The 18,743-nt window shown below is 50.2% G+C and overlaps 2 protein-coding genes across 2 annotated transcripts in view; one reads left to right on the forward strand and one right to left on the reverse strand.

Moving 5' to 3' along the window:
• Positions 1 to 17,786, forward strand: part of LOC137348671 (zinc finger protein 536-like) — a 42,649-nt gene extending 24,863 nt beyond the window's left edge. Inside the window, exons 4-5 of the mRNA XM_068013930.1 lie at positions 16,351 to 16,480; positions 17,587 to 17,786. Of these exons, the coding sequence (XP_067870031.1) occupies positions 16,351 to 16,480; positions 17,587 to 17,786 (330 nt within the window). The remainder of the gene's footprint in view (positions 1 to 16,350; positions 16,481 to 17,586) is intronic.
• Positions 17,787 to 18,289: 503 nt separating this feature from the next.
• LOC137348672 (FH1/FH2 domain-containing protein 3-like) overlaps positions 18,290 to 18,743 on the reverse strand; it is a 55,372-nt gene continuing 54,918 nt past the window's right edge. The window contains exon 8 of the mRNA XM_068013931.1: positions 18,290 to 18,349. Coding sequence (XP_067870032.1) covers positions 18,290 to 18,349 — 60 coding nt within the window. The remainder of the gene's footprint in view (positions 18,350 to 18,743) is intronic.

An 18,743-nucleotide genomic window follows, 5' to 3' on the forward strand; every position in this document is an offset into this window, starting at 1 on the left:
TATTAAATGGGACAGAGGGGATTAAGGAGGGTCCCGATCGAGGGTATAAAATATTAAATGGGACAGAGGGGATTAAGGAGGGTCCCGATCGAGGGTATAAAATATTAAATGGAACAGAGGGGGTGAAGGAGGGTCCCGATCGAGGGTGTAAAATATTAAATGGGACAGAGGGGATTAAGGAGGGTCCCGATCGAGGGTGTAAAATATTAAATGGGACAGAGGGGATTAAGGAGGGTCCCGATCGAGGGTGTAAAATATTAAATGGGACAGAGGGGGTTAAGGAGGGTCCCGATCGAGGGTGTAAAATATTAAATGGGACAGAGGGGGTGAAGGAGGGTCCCGATCGAGAGTGTAAAATATTAAATGGGACAGAGGGGGTTAAGGAGGGTCCCGATCGAGGGTGTAAAATATTAAATGGAACAGAGGGGGTGAAGGAGGGTCCCGATCGAGGGTGTAAAATATTAAATGGGACAGAGGGGGTGAAGGAGGGTCCCGATCGAGGGTGTAAAATATTAAATAGGACAGATGGGGTTAAGAAGGGTCCCGATCGAGGGTGTAAAATATTAAATGGGACAGAGGGGGTTAAGGAGGGTCCCGATCGAAGGTATAAAATATTAAATGGGACAGAGGGGGTGAAGGAGGGTCCCGATCGAGGGTGTAAAATATTAAATGGGACAGAGAGGGTTAAGGAGGGTCCCGATCGAGAGTGTAAAATATTAAATGGGACAGAGGGGGTTAAGGAGGGTCCCGATCGAGGGTGTAAAATATTAAATGGGACAGAGAGGGTTAAGGAGGGTCCCGATCGAGAGTGTAAAATATTAAATGGGACAGAGGGGTTTAAGGAGGGTCCCGATCGAAGGTATAAAATATTAAATGGGACAGAGGGGGTTAAGGAGGGTCCCGATCGAAGGTATAAAATATTAAATGGGACAGAGAGGGTTAAGGAGGGTCCCGATCGAGAGTGTAAAATATTAAATGGGACAGAGGGGTTTAAGGAGGGTCCCGATCGAAGGTATAAAATATTAAATGGGACAGAGGGGGTTAAGGAGGGTCCCGATCGAAGGTATAAAATATTAAATGGGACAGAGGGGGTTAAGGAGGGTCCCGATCGAAGGTATAAAATATTAAATGGGACAGAGGGGTTTAAGGAGGGTCCCGATCGAAGGTATAAAATATTAAATAGGACAGAGGGGGTTAAGGAGGGTCCCGATCGAGGGTGTAAAATATTAAATGGGACAGAGGGGGTGAAGGAGGGTCCCGATCGAGGGTGTAAAATATTAAATGGGACAGAGGGGGTGAAGGAGGGTCCCGATCGAGGGTGTAAAATATTAAATGGAACAGAGGGGGTTAAGGAGGGTCCCGATCGAGGGTGTAAAATATTAAATGAGACAGAGGGGGTTAAGGAGGGTCCCGATCGAGAGTGTAAAATATTAAGTGGGACAGAGGGGTTTAAGGAGGGTCCCGATCGAAGGTATAAAATATTAAATGGGACAGAGGGGGTTAAGGAGGTTTCCGATCGAGGGTGTAAAATATTAAATGGGACAAAGAGGGTGAAGGAGGGTCCCGATCGAGGGTATAAAATATTAAATAGGACAGAGAGGGTGAAGGAGGGACCCGATCGAGGGTATAAAATATTAAATAGGACAGAGGGGATTAAGGAGGGTCCCGATCGAGGGTGTAAAATATTAAATAGGACAGAGGGGGTTAAGGAGGGTCCCGATCGAGGGTATAAAATATTAAATAGGACAGAGGGGTTAAGGAGGGTCCCGATCGAGGGTGTAAAATATTAAATAGGACAGAGGGGGTTAAGGAGGGTCCCGATCGAGGGTGTAAAATATTAAATAGGACAGAGGGGTTAAGGAGGGTCCCGATCGAGGGTGTAAAATATTAAATAGGACAGAGGGGGTTAAGGAGGGTCCCGATCGAGGGTATAAAATATTAAATAGGACAGAGGGGATTAAGGAGGGTCCCGATCGAGGGTATAAAATATTAAATAGGACAGAGGGGGTTAAGGAGGGTCCCGATCGAGGGTATAAAATATTAAATAGGACAGAGGGGGTTAAGGAGGGTCCCGATCGAGGGTATAAAATATTAAATAGGACAGAGGGGATTAAGGAGGGTCCCGATCGAGGGTATAAAATATTAAATAGGACAGAGGGGGTTAAGGAGGGTCCCGATCGAGGGTATAAAATATTAAATAGGACAGAGGGGGTTAAGGAGGGTCCCGATCGAGGGTATAAAATATTAAATGGGACAGAGGGGGTTAAGGAGGGTCCCGATCGAGGGTATAAAATATTAAATGGGACAGAGGGGATTAAGGAGGGTCCCGATCGAGGGTGGAAAATATTAAATAGGACAGAGGGGGTTAAGGAGGGTCCCGATCGAGGGTATAAAATATTAAATAGGACAGAGGGGGTTAAGGAGGGTCCCGATCGAGGGTATAAAATATTAAATAGGACAGAGGGGGTTAAGGAGGGTCCCGATCGAGGGTATAAAATATTAAATGGGACAGAGGGGATTAAGGAGGGTCCCGATCGAGGGTGGAAAATATTAAATAGGACAGAGGGGGTTAAGGAGGGTCCCGATCGAGGGTATAAAATATTAAATGGGACAGAGGGGATTAAGGAGGGTCCCGATCGAGGGTGTAAAATATTAAATGGGACAGAGGGGGTTAAGGAGGGTCCCGATCGAGGGTGTAAAATATTAAATAGGACAGAGGGGGTTAAGGAGGGTCCCGATCGAGGGTGTAAAATATTAAATGGGACAGAGGGGGTTAAGGAGGGTCCCGATCGAGGGTGTAAAATATTAAATAGGACAGAGGGGGTTAAGGAGGGTCCGGATTGAGGGTGTAAAATATTAAATAGGACAGAGGGGGTTAAGGAGGGTCCCGATCGAGGGTGTAAAATATTAAATGGGACAGAGGGGGTTAAGGAGGTTTCCGATCGAGGGTGTAAAATATTAAATGAGACAGAGGGGGTTAAGGAGGGTCCCGATCGAGGGTGTAAAATATTAAATGGGACAGAGGGGGTTAAGGAGGTTTCCGATCGAGGGTGTAAAATATTAAATGAGACAGAGGGGGTTAAGGAGGGTCCCGATCGAGGGTGTAAAATATTAAATGGGACAGAGGGGGGTTAAGGAGGGGCCCGATCGAGGGTATAAAATATTAAATGGGACAGAGGGGATTAAGGAGGGTCCCGATCGAGGGTATAAAATATTAAATGGGACAGAGGGGGTTAAGGAGGGTCCCGATCGAGGGTATAAAATATTAAATGGGACAGAGGGGGTTAAGGAGGTTTCCGATCGAGGGTATAAAATATTAAATGGGACAGAGGGGGTTAAGGAGGTTTCCGATCGAGGGTGTAAAATATTAAATGAGACAGAGGGGGTTAAGGAGGTTTCCGATCGAGGGTGTAAAATATTAAATGAGACAGAGGGGGTTAAGGAGGGTCCCGATCGAGGGTGTAAAATATTAAATGGGACAGAGGGGGGTTAAGGAGGGGCCCGATCGAGGGTATAAAATATTAAATGGGACAGAGGGGATTAAGGAGGGACCCGATCGAGGGTATAAAATATTAAATGGGACAGAGGGGGTTAAGGAGGGTCCCGATCGAGGGTGTAAAATATTAAATGGGACAGAGGGGGGTTAAGGAGGGGCCCGATCGAGGGTATAAAATATTAAATGGGACAGAGGGGATTAAGGAGGGTCCCGATCGAGGGTATAAAATATTAAATGGGACAGAGGGGGTTAAGGAGGGTCCCGATCGAGGGTATAAAATATTAAATGGGACAGAGGGGGTTAAGGAGGTTTCCGATCGAGGGTGTAAAATATTAAATATGACAGAGAGGGTTAAGGACGGACCCGATCGAGGGTGTAAAATATTAAATAGGTCAGAGGGGGTTAAGGAGGGTCCCGATCGAGGGTGTAAAATATTAAATGGGACAGAGGGGGTTAAGGAGGGTCCCGATCGAGGGTGTAAAATATTAAATGGGACAGAGGGGGTTAAGGAGGGTCCCGATCGAGGGTGTAAAATATTAAATGGGACAGAGCGGGTTAAGGAGGGTCCCGATCGAGGGTATCAAATATTAAATGGGACAGAGGGGGTTAAGGAGGGTCCCGATCGAGGGTGTAAAATATTAAATGGGACAGAGCGGGTTAAGGAGGGTCCCGATCGAGGGTATCAAATATTAATTGGGACAGAGGGGGTTCAGGAGGGTCCCGATCGAGGGTATCAAATATTAAATGGGACAGAGGGGGTTAAGGAGGGTCCCGATCGAGGGTGTAAAATATTAAATGGGACAGAGGGGGTTAAGGAGGGTCCCGATCGAGGGTGTAAAATATTAAATGGGACAGAGGGGGTTAAGGAGGGTCCCGATCGAGGGTGTAAAATATTAAATGGGACAGAGGGGGTTAAGGAGGGTCCCGATCGAGGGTGTAAAATATTAAATGGGACAGAGGGGGTTAAGGAGGGTCCCGATCGAGGGTATAAAATATTAAATGGGACAGAGGGGATTAAGGAGGGTCCCGATCGAGGGTGTAAAATATTAAATGGGACAGAGGGGATTAAGGAGGGTCCCGATCGAGGGTGTAAAATGTTAAATCGGACACAGAGGGAGTAAAGGAGGGTCCCGATCGAGGGTGTAAAATATTAAATAGGACAGAGGGGATTAAGGAGGGACCCGATCGAGGGTGTAAAATATTAAATGGGACAGAGGGGATTAAGGAGGGTCCCGATCGAGGGTGTAAAATATTAAATGGGACAGAGGGGATTAAGGAGGGTCCCGATCGAGGGTGTAAAATATTAAATGGGACAGAGGGGATTAAGGAGGGTCCCGATCGAGGGTGTAAAATATTAAATGGGACAGAGGGGATTAAGGAGGGTCCCGATCGAGGGTGTAAAATATTAAATGGGACAGAGGGGATTAAGGAGGGTCCCGATCGAGGGTGTAAAATATTAAATGGGACAGAGGGGATTAAGGAGGGTCCCGATCGAGGGTGTAAAATATTAAATCGGACACAGAGGGAGTAAAGGAGGGTCCCGATCGAGGGTGTAAAATATTAAATAGGACAGAGGGGGTTAAGGAGGGACCCGATCGAGGGTGTAAAATATTAAATGGGACAGAGGGGATTAAGGAGGGTCCCGATCGAGGGTGTAAAATATTAAATCGGACACAGAGGGAGTAAAGGAGGGTCCCGATCGAGGGTGTAAAATATTAAATGGGACAGAGGGGATTAAGGAGGGACCCGATCGAGGGTGTAAAATGTTAACTCGGACACAGAGGGAGTAAAGGAGGGTCCCGATCGAGGGTGTAAAATATTAAATCGGACACAGAGGGAGTAAAGGAGGGTCCCGATCGAGGGTGTAAAATATTAAATGGGACAGAGGGGGTTAAGGAGGGTCCCGATCGAGGGTGTAAAATATTAAATGGGACAGAGGGGATTAAGGAGGGACCCGATCGAGGGTGTAAAATATTAAATGGGACAGAGGGGATTAAGGAGGGTCCCGATCGAGGGTGTAAAATATTTAATGGGACAGAGGGGGTGAAGGACGGAGCCGATCGAGGGTGTAAAATATTTAATGGGACAGAGGGGGTTAAGGAGGGTCCCGATCGAGGGTATGAAATATTAAATGGGACAGAGGGGATTAAGGAGGGTCCCGATCGAGGGTTTAAAATATTAAATGGGACAGAGGGGGTTAAGGAGGGTCCCGATCGAGGGTATAAAATATTAAATGGGACAGAGGGGATTAAGGAGGGTCCCGATCGAGGGTGTAAAATATTAAATGGGACAGAGGGGATTAAGGAGGGTCCCGATCGAGGGTGTAAAATGTTAAATCGGACACAGAGGGAGTAAAGGAGGGTCCCGATCGAGGGTGTAAAATATTAAATAGGACAGAGGGGATTAAGGAGGGACCCGATCGAGGGTGTAAAATATTAAATGGGACAGAGGGGATTAAGGAGGGTCCCGATCGAGGGTGTAAAATGTTAAATCGGACACAGAGGGAGTAAAGGAGGGTCCCGATCGAGGGTGTAAAATATTAAATAGGACAGAGGGGATTAAGGAGGGACCCGATCGAGGGTGTAAAATATTAAATGGGACAGAGGGGATTAAGGAGGGTCCCGATCGAGGGTGTAAAATATTAAATGGGACAGAGGGGATTAAGGAGGGTCCCGATCGAGGGTGTAAAATGTTAAATCGGACACAGAGGGAGTAAAGGAGGGTCCCGATCGAGGGTGTAAAATATTAAATAGGACAGAGGGGATTAAGGAGGGACCCGATCGAGGGTGTAAAATATTAAATGGGACAGAGGGGATTAAGGAGGGTCCCGATCGAGGGTGTAAAATGTTAAATCGGACACAGAGGGAGTAAAGGAGGGTCCCGATCGAGGGTGTAAAATATTAAATAGGACAGAGGGGATTAAGGAGGGTCCCGATCGAGGGTGTAAAATATTAAATAGGACAGAAGGGATTAAGGAGGGTCCCGATCGAGGGTGTAAAATATTAAATGGGATAGAGGGGATTAAGGAGGGTCCCGATCGAGGGTGTAAAATATTAAATGGGATAGAGGGGATTAAGGAGGGTCCCGATCGAGGGTGTAAAATATTAAATGGGATAGAGGGGATTAAGGAGGGTCCCGATCGAGGGTGTAAAATATTAAATAGGACAGAGGGGATTAAGGAGGGTCCCGATCGAGGGTGTAAAATATTAAATAGGACAGAGGGGATTAAGGAGGGTCCCGATCGAGGGTGTAAAATATTAAATGGGATAGAGGGGGTTAAGGAGGGACCCGATCGAGGGTGTAAAATATTAAATGGGATAGAGGGGATTAAGGAGGGTCCCGATCGAGGGTGTAAAATATTAAATGGGACAGAGGGGGTTAAGGAGGGTCCCGATCGAGGGTGTAAAACATTAAATGGGACAGAGGGGATTAAGGAGGGTCCCGATCGAGGGTGTAAAATATTAAATGGGACAGAGGGGATTAAGGAGGGTCCCGATCGAGGGTGTAAAATGTTAAATCGGACACAGAGGGAGTAAAGGAGGGTCCCGATCGAGGGTGTAAAATATTAAATAGGACAGAGGGGATTAAGGAGGGTCCCGATCGAGGGTGTAAAATATTAAATAGGACAGAGGGGATTAAGGAGGGTCCCGATCGAGGGTGTAAAATATTAAATAGGACAGAGGGGGTTAAGGAGGGTCCCGATCGAGGGTGTAAAATATTAAATGGGTCAGAGGGGATTAAGGAGGGACCCGATCGAGGGTGTAAAATGTTAAATGGGATAGAGGGGATTAAGGAGGGTCCCGATCGAGGGTGTAAAATGTTAAATGGGATAGAGGGGATTAAGGAGGGTCCCGATCGAGGGTGTAAAATGTTAAATGGGATAGAGGGGATTAAGGAGGGTCCCGATCGAGGGTGTAAAATGTTAAATGGGATAGAGGGGATTAAGGAGGGACCCGATCGAGGGTGTAAAATATTAAATGGGATAGAGGGGATTAAGGAGGGTCCCGATCGAGGGTGTAAAATATTAAATGGGTCAGAGGGGATTAAGGAGGGACCCGATCGAGGGTGTAAAATGTTAAATGGGACAGAGGGGGTTAAGGAGGGTCCCGATCGAGGGTGTAAAATATTAAATGGGACAGAGGGGATTAAGGAGGGACCCGATCGAGGGTGTAAAATATTAAATGGGACAGAGGGGGTTAAGGAGGGTCCCGATCGAGTGTGTAAAATATTAAATGGGACAGAGGGGATTAAGGAGGGACCCGATCGAGGGTGTAAAATGTTAAATGGGACAGAGGGGATTAAGGAGGGTCCCGATCGAGGGTGTAAAATATTAAATGGGACAGAGGGGATTAAGGAGGGACCCGATCGAGGGTGTAAAATGTTAAATAGGACAGAGGGGATTAAGGAGGGTCCCGATCGAGGGTGTAAAATATTAAATGGGTCAGAGGGGATTAAGGAGGGACCCGATCGAGGGTGTAAAATGTTAAATGGGACAGAGGGGATTAAGGAGGGTCCCGATCGAGGGTGTAAAATATTAAATGGGACAGAGGGGATTAAGGAGGGTCCCGATCGAGGGTGTAAAATATTAAATGGGTCAGAGGGGATTAAGGAGGGACCCGATCGAGGGTGTAAAATGTTAAATGGGACAGAGGGGATTAAGGAGGGACCCGATCGAGGGTGTAAAATATTAAATGGGACAGAGGGGATTAAGGAGGGTCCCGATCGAGGGTGTAAAATATTAAATGGGACAGAGGGGGTTAAGGAGGGTCCCGATCGAGGGTGTAAAATATTAAATAGGACAGAGGGGGTTAAGGAGGGTCCCGATCGAGGGTGTAAAATATTAAATGGGACAGAGGGGGTTAAGGAGGGTCCCGATCGAGGGTGTAAAATATTAAATAGGACAGAGGGGGTTAAGGAGGGTCCCGATCGAGGGTGTAAAATATTAAATGGGACAGAGGGGGTTAAGGAGGGTCCCGATCGAGGGTGTAAAATATTAAATGAGACAGAGGGGATTAAGGAGGGTCCCGATCGAGGGTGTAAAATATTAAATGAGACAGAGGGGATTAAGGAGGGTCCCGATCGAGGGTGTAAAATGTTAAATGGGACAGAGGGGATTAAGGAGGGTCCCGATCGAGGGTATAAAATATTAAATGGGACAGAGGGGGTTAAGGAGGGTCCCGATCGAGGGTGTAAAATATTAAATGGGACAGAGGGGGTTAAGGAGGGTCCCGATCGAGGGTGTAAAATATTAAATGGGACAGAGGGGTTTAAGGAGGGACCCGATCGAGGGTGTAAAATATTAAATGGGACAGAGGAGGTTAAGGAGGGTCCCGATCGAGGGTGTAAAATATTAAATGGGACAGAGGGGATTAAGGAGGGTCCCGATCGAGGGTATAAAATATTAAATGGGACAGAGGGGGTTAAGGAGGGTCCCGATCGAGGGTGTAAAATATTAAATGGGACAGAGGGGATTAAGGAGGGTCCCGATCGAGGGTATAAAATATTAAATGGGACAGAGGGGGTTAAGGAGGGTCCCGATCGAGGGTGTAAAATATTAATTGGGACAGAGGGGATTAAGGAGGGTCCCGATCGAGGGTATAAAATATTAAATGGGACAGAGGGGATTAAGGAGGGTCCCGATCGAGGGTGTAAAATATTAAATGGGACAGAGGGGATTAAGGAGGGTCCCGATCGAGGGTATAAAATATTAAATGGGACAGAGGGGGTTAAGGAGGGTCCCGATCGAGGGTATAAAATATTAAATGGGACAGAGGAGGTTAAGGAGGGTCCCGATCGAGGGTGTAAAATATTAAATGGGACAGAGGGGATTAAGGAGGGTCCCGATCGAGGGTATAAAATATTAAATGGGACAGAGGGGATTAAGGAGGGTCCCGATCGAGGGTGTAAAATATTAATTGGGACAGAGGGGATTAAGGAGGGTCCCGATCGAGGGTGTAAAATATTAAATGGGACAGAGGGGATTAAGGAGGGTTCCGATCGAGGGTGTAAAATATTAAATAGGACAGAGGGGGTTAAGGAGGGTCCCGATCGAGGGTATAAAATATTAAATGGGACAGAGGGGGTTAAGGAGGGATTCGATCGAGGGTGTAAAATATTAAATGGGACAGAGGGGGTTAAGGAGGGTCCCGATCGAGGGTGTAAAATATTAAATGGGACAGAGGGAGTTAAGGAGGGACCCGATCGAGGGTGTAAAATATTAAATGGGACAGAGGGAGTTAAGGAGGGTCCCGATCGAGGGTGTAAAATATTAAATAGGACAGAGGGGATTAAGGAGGGTCCCGATCAAGGGTGTAAAATATTAAATAGGACAGAGGGGGTTAAGGAGGGTCCCGATCGAGGGTGTAAAATATTAAATAGGACAGAGGGGGTTAAGGAGGGTCCCGATCGAGGGTGTAAAATATTAAATAGGACAGAGGGAGTTAAGGAGGGTCCCGATCGAGGGTGTAAAATATTAAATGGGACAGAGGGGGTGAAGGAGGGTCCCGATCGAGGGTGTAAAATATTAAATGGGACAGAGGGGATTAAGGAGGGATTCGATCGAGGGTGTAAAATATTAAATAGGACAGAGGGGGTTAAGGAGGGTCCCGATCGAGGGTGTAAAATATTAAATGGGACAGAGGGGGTTAAGGAGGGTCCCGATCGAGGGTGTAAAATATTAAATGGGACAGAGGGGGTTAAGGAGGTTTCCGATCGAGGGTGTAAAATATTAAATGGGACAGAGAGGGTTAAGGAGGGATTCGATCGAGGGTGTAAAATATTAAATAGGACAGAGGGGGTTAAGGAGGGTCCCGATCGAGGGTGTAAAATATTAAATAGGACAGAGGGAGTTAAGGAGGGTCCCGATCGAGGGTGTAAAATATTAAATGGGACAGAGGGGGTGAAGGAGGGTCCCGATCGAGGGTGTAAAATATTAAATGGGACAGAGGGGGTTAAGGAGGGTCCCGATCGAGGGTGTAAAATATTAAATGGGACAGAGGGGGTTAAGGAGGGTCCCGATCGAGGGTGTAAAATATTAAATGGGACAGAGGGGCTTAAGGAGGTTTCCGATCGAGGGTGTAAAATATTAAATGGGACAGAGAGGGTTAAGGAGGGATTCGATCGAGGGTGTAAAATATTAAATAGGACAGAGGGGGTTAAGGAGGGTCCCGATCGAGGGTGTAAAATATTAAATAGGACAGAGGGAGTTAAGGAGGGTCCCGATCGAGGGTGTAAAATATTAAATGGGACAGAGGGGGTGAAGGAGGGTCCCGATCGAGGGTGTAAAATATTAAATGGGACAGAGGGGATTAAGGAGGGATTCGATCGAGGGTGTAAAATATTAAATAGGACAGAGGGGGTTAAGGAGGGTCCCGATCGAGGGTGTAAAATATTAAATGGGACAGAGGGGGTTAAGGAGGGTCCCGATCGAGGGTGTAAAATATTAAATGGGACAGAGGGGCTTAAGGAGGTTTCCGATCGAGGGTGTAAAATATTAAATGGGACAGAGAGGGTTAAGGAGGGATTCGATCGAGGGTGTAAAATATTAAATGGGACAGAGGGGGTTAAGGAGGGTCCCGATCGAGGGTGTAAAATATTAAATGGGACAGAGAGGGTTAAGGAGGGACCCGATCGAGGGTGTAAAATATTAAATGGGACAGAGGGGGTTAAGGAGGGACCCGATCGAGGGTATAAAATATTAAATGGGACAGAGGGGGTTAAGGAGGGACCTGATCGAGGGTGTAAAATATTAAATGGGACAGAGAGGGTTAAGGAGGGACCCGATCGAGGGTGTAAAATATTAAATGGGACAGAGGGGGTTAAGGAGGGACCCGATCGAGGGTGTAAAATATTAAATGGGAGAGGATTTAAGGAGGGTCCGGATGTTGGTTACAGAATTACAGAATTCGGAACAATGAAGGACCATGAATGTGGTGAACATTGATTGAAGTTTTGAGAAGGCACTGACTCAGGAATCTGGGCTTGTTTCGTTCGCTAACAGGAGGACTGGAACAGTGCCGCTGGAGTTTGATGTTATTCAGGCCGTTGACAAGTTTGATGCGGGGGAGTCGTTCAGTGTGGTGTTGCATTCAATTCCCAGAGACCCAAGATAGAAACAAGGGAATATTCAAGGACACACATGCAATGAAATGTTTTCGCCCAAGCAGTCTCACTGTTCAGGGCAGAACACAAAGATAATCTTCCCCTTCTTACATCCTGCGCCCATTTAATCTTTAATGCCACTGACAATACTTCCATCTGAATCCCACTCTCCAAATCCTTCCCAGTCTAATCCCACTCTCCATCCAGTCAATCCCACTCTCCTCAATCCCGACCCAGTCTAATCCCACTCTCCTCCCTCACTCCCCACCCAGTCTAATCCCACTCTCCTCCCTCACTCCCCACCCAGTCCAATCCCACTCTCCTCACTCACTCTCCACCCAGTCAATCCCACTCTCCTCAATCCCAACCCAGTCTAATCCCACTCTCCTCACTCTCCATCCAGTCAATCCCACTCTCCTCAATCCCGACCCAGTCTAATCCCACTCTCCTCCCTCACTCCCCACCCAGTCTAATCCCACTCTCCTCACTCACTCCCCACCCAATCTCATCCCACTCTCCCCTCTCACTCCCCCACTCAGTCTAATCCCACTGTCCTCCCTCACTCCCCACCCAGTCTAATCCCACTCTCCTCACTCTCCATCCAGTCTAATCCCACTATCCCCTCTCACTCTCCACCCAGTCTAATCCCACTCTCCTCACACCCCACCCAGTCTAATCCCACTCTCCTCACTCTCCATCCAGTCTAATCCCACTATCCCCTCTCACTCTCCACCCAGTCTAATCCCACTCTCCTCGCACCCCACCCAGTCTAATCCCACTCTCCTCCCTCACTTCCCACCCAGTCGAATCCCACTCTCCACCCAGTCTAACCCACTCTCCTCACTCCCCACCAGTCTAACCCACTCTCCTCACTCCCCACCAGTCTAATCCCACACTCCTCCCTCATTCCCCACCCAGTCTAATCCCACTCTCCTCACTCACTCGCCACTCAGTCTAACCCACTCTCCTCACTCCCCACCAGTCTAATCCTACTCTCCTCCCTCACTCCCCACCCAATCTAATCCCACTCTCCTCACTCACTCTCCACCCAGTCTAACCCACTCTCCTCACTCCCCACCAGTCTAATCCTACTCTCCTCCCTCACACCCCACCCAGTCTAATCCCACTCTCCTCACTCCATCCAGTCTAATCCCACTATCCCCTCTCACTCTCCACCCAGTCTAATCCCACTCTCCTCACACCCCACCCAGTCTAATCCCACTCTCCTCCCTCACTTCCCACCCAGTCGAATCCCACTCTCCACCCAGTCTAACCCACTCTCCTCACTCCCCACCAGTCTAACCCACTCTCCTCACTCCCCACCAGTCTAATCCCACACTCCTCCCTCATTCCCCACCCAGTCTAATCCCACTCTCCTCACTCACTCGCCACTCAGTCTAACCCACTCTCCTCACTCCCCACCAGTCTAATCCTACTCTCCTCCCTCCCCACCCAATCTAATCCCACTCTCCTCACTCACTCTCCACCCAGTCTAACCCACTCTCCTCACTCCCCACCAGTCTAATCCTACTCTCCTCCCTCACTCCCCACCCGGTCTAATCCTACTCTCCTCCCTCATTCTCCACCCAGTCTAATCCTACTCTCCTCCCTCACTCCCCACCCAGTCTAATCCCACTCTCCTCACTCACTCCCCACCCAGTCTAATCCCACTCTCCTCACTCACTCCCCACCCAGTCTAACCCACTCTCCTCACTCCCCACCAGTCTAATCCCACTCTCCTCACTCACTCTCCACCCAGTCTAACCCACTCTCCTCACTCCCCACCAGTCTAATCCTACTCTCCTCCCTCACTGCCCACCCAGTCTAATCCTACTCTCCTCCCTCACTCCCCACCCAGTCTAATCCCACTCTCCACCCAGTCTAATCCTACTCTCCTCCCTCACTCCCCACCCAGTCTAATCCCACTCTCCTCACTCACTCCCCACCCAGTCTAATCCCACTCTCCTCACTCTCCACCTAACCCACTCTCCTCACTCCCCACCAGTCTAATCCCACACTCCTCCCTCACTCCCCACCCAGTCTAATCCTACACTCCTCCCTCACTCCCCACCCAGTCTAATCCCACTCGCCTCCCTCATTCCCCACCCAGTCGAATTTTCTCCTCACTCACTCCCCACCCAAATCTAATTCTCAGGGGGATGATGATCTCCACACTGTGATGGGTCAAACACTGACCTTTTACGCTCTGTTCTGCAGGGGAGGGAGCCTGTCACCACTTTCAAGTCTGGGCATACAGGGGAGGGAGCCTGCCTCCACTCCCTGGTCTAAGCCTACCCGTATCAGCTGTGGCTCAGTAAGTAGCACCCTCACCTGAGTCACAGGTTCTGGTTTCAAGTCTCATACCAGGCTTAAGCTCAAAAATCAAGGTTAACTCTCCAATGCAAAACTGAGGGGCTGCTGCACTGTCAGAGGTGTCGTCTTTCAGATGTGGCATTCAACTGAGGCCATATCTGCTTGCTTGGGTGGATGTAAAATACTCCATGGCACCATCTTGAAGCAGGTGGGGAGGTGGGAGGTAATGTGTGGACTTGTCCTGGTCAATAACTATGTCTCAGTCAACATCACAAAAACATTTTATCTGGCCATTATCACATTGCTATTTGTGGGAGCTTGCTTTGTACAAATTGGCTGCATTACATCAGTAACTACACTTCAAACGTTCTTCATTTGAGACATCCGGTGGTCGTGATAAGCACTACACAAATGCAAGCTGTCTTTTTACGGGATGGTGGGGGGATGGGGGGACTCCAGTCCCATACGAGGTGATGGACTCAATGCCCATCAGGGCAACTGGAATGGACAATGAATGTGGATTTGCCTCATTGCCTGGGCCACCAACATCCCCAGAACAAGTCTCTCCATATTAAGTGTGTGCTCCAGTTGTCTGAAGCCTCCTATTAGAGACAGGCCCCGATTGTCTGAAGCTCCCTAACAGAAAGGTCCCGACCATCTGAAGCCCCGTATTGTGCAGAGGCTCCGACCGTCTGAAGCCCCATATCGTACAGCGGCTCTGACTGACTTAAGCCCTGTATTGTAGACATGCTCCAACCGTCTGAAGCCCCAGATTGTACAGCGGCTCCGACTGACTGAAGCCCTGTATTGTAGACATGCTCCAACCATCTGAAGCCCCTTATTGTACAGCGGCTCCGACCGTCTGAAGCCCCGTATCGCAGAGAGGCTCCGACCGTCTGAAGCCCAGTATCGTAGAGAGGCTCCGACCGTCTGAAGCCCCGTATCGTAGAGAGGCTCCGACCGACTGAAGCCCCGTATCGTAGAGAGGCTCCGACCGTCTGAAGCCCCGTATCGTAGAGAGGCTCCGACCGTCTGAAGCCCCGTATCGTAGAGAGGCTCCGACCGTCTGAAGCCCCGTATCGTAGAGAGGCTCCGACCGTCTGAAGCCCTGTATCGTAGAGAGGCTCCGACTGTCTGAAGCCCCGTATCGTAGAGAGGCTCCGACCGTCTGAAGCCCCGTATCGTAGAGAGGCTCCGACCGTCTGAAGCCCCGTATCGTAGAGAGGCTCCGACCGTCTGAAGCCCCGTATCGTAGAGAGGCTCCGACCGTCTGAAGCCCTGTATCGTAGAGAGGCTCCGACTGTCTGAAGCACCATATCGTAGAGAGGCTCCGACCATCTGAAGCCCCGTATCGTAAAGAGGCTCCGACCGACTGAAGCCCCGTATTGTGCAGAGGCTCCGACCGTCTGAAGCCCCATATCGTACAGCGGCTCTGCCTGACTTAAGCCCTGTATTGTAGACATGCTCCAACCGTCTGAAGCCCCAAATGGTACAGCGGCTCCGACTGAAGCCCTGTATTGTAGCCATGCACCAACCGTCTGAAGCCCCATATTGTACAGCGGCTCTGACTGACTTAAGCCCTGTATTGTAGACATGCTCCAACCGTCTGAAGCCCCGTATCGTAGAGAGGCTCCGACCGACTGAAGCCCTGTATCGTAGAGAGGCTCCGACCGACTGAAGCCCCGTATCGTAGAGAGGCTCCAACTGTCTGAAGCCCCGTATCGTAGAGAGACTCCGACCGACTGAAGCCCCATATCGTAGAGAGGCTCCGACCGTCTGAAGCCCCGTATCGTAGAGAGGCTCCGACTGTCTGAAGCCCAGTATCGCAGAGAGGCTCCGACCGTCTGAAGCCCCGTATCGTAGAGAGGCTCCTACCGTCTGAAGCCCCGTATCGTAGAGAGGCTCCGACCGTCTGAAGCCCCGTTTCGTAGAGAGTCTCCGACTGTCTGAAGCCCCGTATCGTAGAGCGGCTCCGACTGTCTGAAGCCCCGTATCGTAGAGAGGCTCCGAATGTCTGAAGACCTGCATCGTAGAGAGGCTCCGACCGTCTGAAGCCTTGTATCGTAGAGAGGCTCCGACCGTATGAAGCCCTGCATCGTAGAGAGGCTCCGAATGTCTGAAGCCTTGTATCGTAGAGAGGCTCCGACCATCTGAAGCCCCGTATCGTAGAGAGGCTCCGACCATCTGAAGCCCCGTATCGTAGAGAGGCTCCGACCGTCTGAAGCCCCGTATCGTAGAGAGGCTCCGAATGTCTGAAGCCCTGCATCGTAGAGAGGCTCCGACTGTCTGAAGCCCTGCATCGTAGAGAGGCTCCGACCGTCTGAAGCCTTGTATTGTAGAGAGGCTCCGACCGTCTGAAGCCTTGTATCGTCAAGAGGCTCCGACCGTCTGAAGCCCTGTATCGTAGAGAGGCTCCGACCGTCTGAAGCCTTGTATCGTAGAGAGGCTCCGACCGTCTGAAGCCTTGTATCGTAGAGAGGCACCGAATGTCTGAAGCCCTGTACTGTAGAGGCTCCGACCGTCTGAAGCCTTGTATCGTAGAGCGGCTCCGACCGTCTGAAGCCTTGTATCGTAGAGAGGCTCCGACCGTCTGAAGCCTTGTATCGTAGAGAGGCACCGAATGTCTGAAGCCCTGTACTGTAGAGAGGCTCCGACCGTCTGAAGCCTTGTATTGTAGAGAGGCTCCGAATGTCTGAAGCCCTGTGCTGTAGAGAGGCTCCGACCGTCTGAAGCCTTGTATTGTAGAGAGGCTCCGACTGTGTGGGGGAATTATTCAGCCACCTTATTGGGGGACGGAACGTTCTGGTGCCTCGATGGACGTCACTGAGCTTTGCTAATGAGTGGCATTTTGCAGCAAGGCTCATTATTCATGCAAACGCTGTGTAACAAGGCAGTGCAGCGGGAGATAGCAAAGCCTGGTGTGGGGATGGGTGGTGGAAAACATGCTCACTGGCAGCAGCTGGTTGGGCCACAGATTAACGGGCCTAGTTCGGACTTTGAGGGCCCCCCAGCCACACCACTGAACACATACTGAAACTTGCATTTCAGAAAAGGAGGACCCATAAATTGTTTATTAATTCATTCACAGGGTGTAATCATCCCTGCACGGCCCAGCATTTCTTGCCCGTCCCCGAGTGTCCTCGAGAGGGTGGTGGAGAGCCGACTTCTTGAACACAACTGAGTGGCTCGCTGGGCCATTTCAGGGGGCAGTTCAGCCACGTTGCTTTGGGTCTGGAGCTTTGTAGGCCAGACCGGGTAAGGAGGACGGATTTCCTTCTCTGAAGGACTTTAGCGAAGCAGGACGCTCCAGGAGTTTTGAGTTGACTGTTATGGAGACTAGCTTTTACTTTTTAATTCCGGATTGATTTCATGAACTGAATTTAATTTCCAATGGGATTTGAACTCATGTCTCCCGATCATTTGTCCAGGCCTCTGCGTTGCTAGTCCCTTCATGTTACCACGATGCTACTGCACAATCTCCTCTCTCTGATGGGGACGGGTTGAGACGCTGACCTTTGACCCTCTGGGTAGCTGGGGTCAGCGTCCTCCCTGATGGGGGATGGGGTGGAGGCTAAATCAGCGGGTCAAACCTCTGAGGATGTCTCTTTCTCTCTGTGCCACGAATCTGCTGTACTCATGCCTCGTGTGGTTTTTTTTTGTTGCATTCTCCGCCCCAGGGGAGATCGGGTTCAGGCTGTCCGCCGACCGGGCCCGGGGCCTCGCCGTTCGGGACTGCGTCTACTGCGGGAAAGGTTTCCGCTCATCTCACCACCTGAAGGTCCACCTGCGAGTACACACAGGTACGTCCACCCCGACAATCTTCCAGCGACTTTACGGCAACCCCCACCTACCTCTGCACAGCCATCCGATTGGGTAGCGTCCCCTTGGCGAACTCTGAGCTCCTTATTTCCCAGTTCTATCTGGGGAGGGGAGGGAAGGAGGCCATTCGGCCCCTCGGGACCACGCCAGCTCTCCGTAGAGCAATCCAGTCAGTCCCATTCCCCTGCCCACCACCCTCCCCCGCCCCCCCCCCCCCCCCCTCCCACTCTCGGCCCCATAGCCTTGCAAGTTTATTTCCCTCGAGTGCCTGTCCAATTTCCCACTGCCCCAGACACCCACGAACCCTAGGGCTCACCAGAAAGGCCAGCTTGAGAGTGTGCAGGTGGCCCAGGGAGTGTGTGGGGAGGGGGAGGGGGAGGGGTGGTGGGGGGAGCCTCCCCTCAGGATGGCTATGCTCGTGTTTGGCTGCACTCAACTGGCCAGCATTTGGTACTGCAGGGATAGAGGGCAGGCTCAGACAGGCCGAGACCGGGGGCGGGGATGTGAAACGGCAGCAGTCAGTCGCCAATGGGAAGCCACCAACAAAGGGGAACAATCCCTTCACTTTCTCCCCCCACCGATCACCTCCGCCAAGCCACCATTCACCCTCCCAATCAGCCACTTCAGCAACAAAACAAAACAGGCCGACAGACAGACTTAGTGTGGATTATCACAACCTCAAAATTTACATTTCTCCTTCCCCTCCCCACCTGTCCCCTTATTCCCACCTCTCTCTCCGTCCCCTTATTCCCCCCTCCTCTCTGTCCCTTCTTCCCCCCTACCTCTCCGTCTCCTTATTTTCCCCCTCCTTCCCTCCCTTATTCCCCCCTCCCGTCTCCCTATTCCCCCCTCCTCCTTCCTCTCCCTTATTCCCCCCCTCCCCCGTCTCCTTATTCCCCCCCTCCTCCCTCCCCTTATTCCCCCCTCCCTTCCTCCCCCCCTCCTTCCCCTTATTCCACCCCCTCCCTCTCCGTCCCCTTATTCCCCCCTCCCCTTATTCCCCCCCCTCCCTCTA

This window comes from Heterodontus francisci, chromosome 34 (assembly GCF_036365525.1).
Source record: "Heterodontus francisci isolate sHetFra1 chromosome 34, sHetFra1.hap1, whole genome shotgun sequence".
NCBI classification, from domain to species: domain Eukaryota; kingdom Metazoa; phylum Chordata; class Chondrichthyes; order Heterodontiformes; family Heterodontidae; genus Heterodontus; species Heterodontus francisci.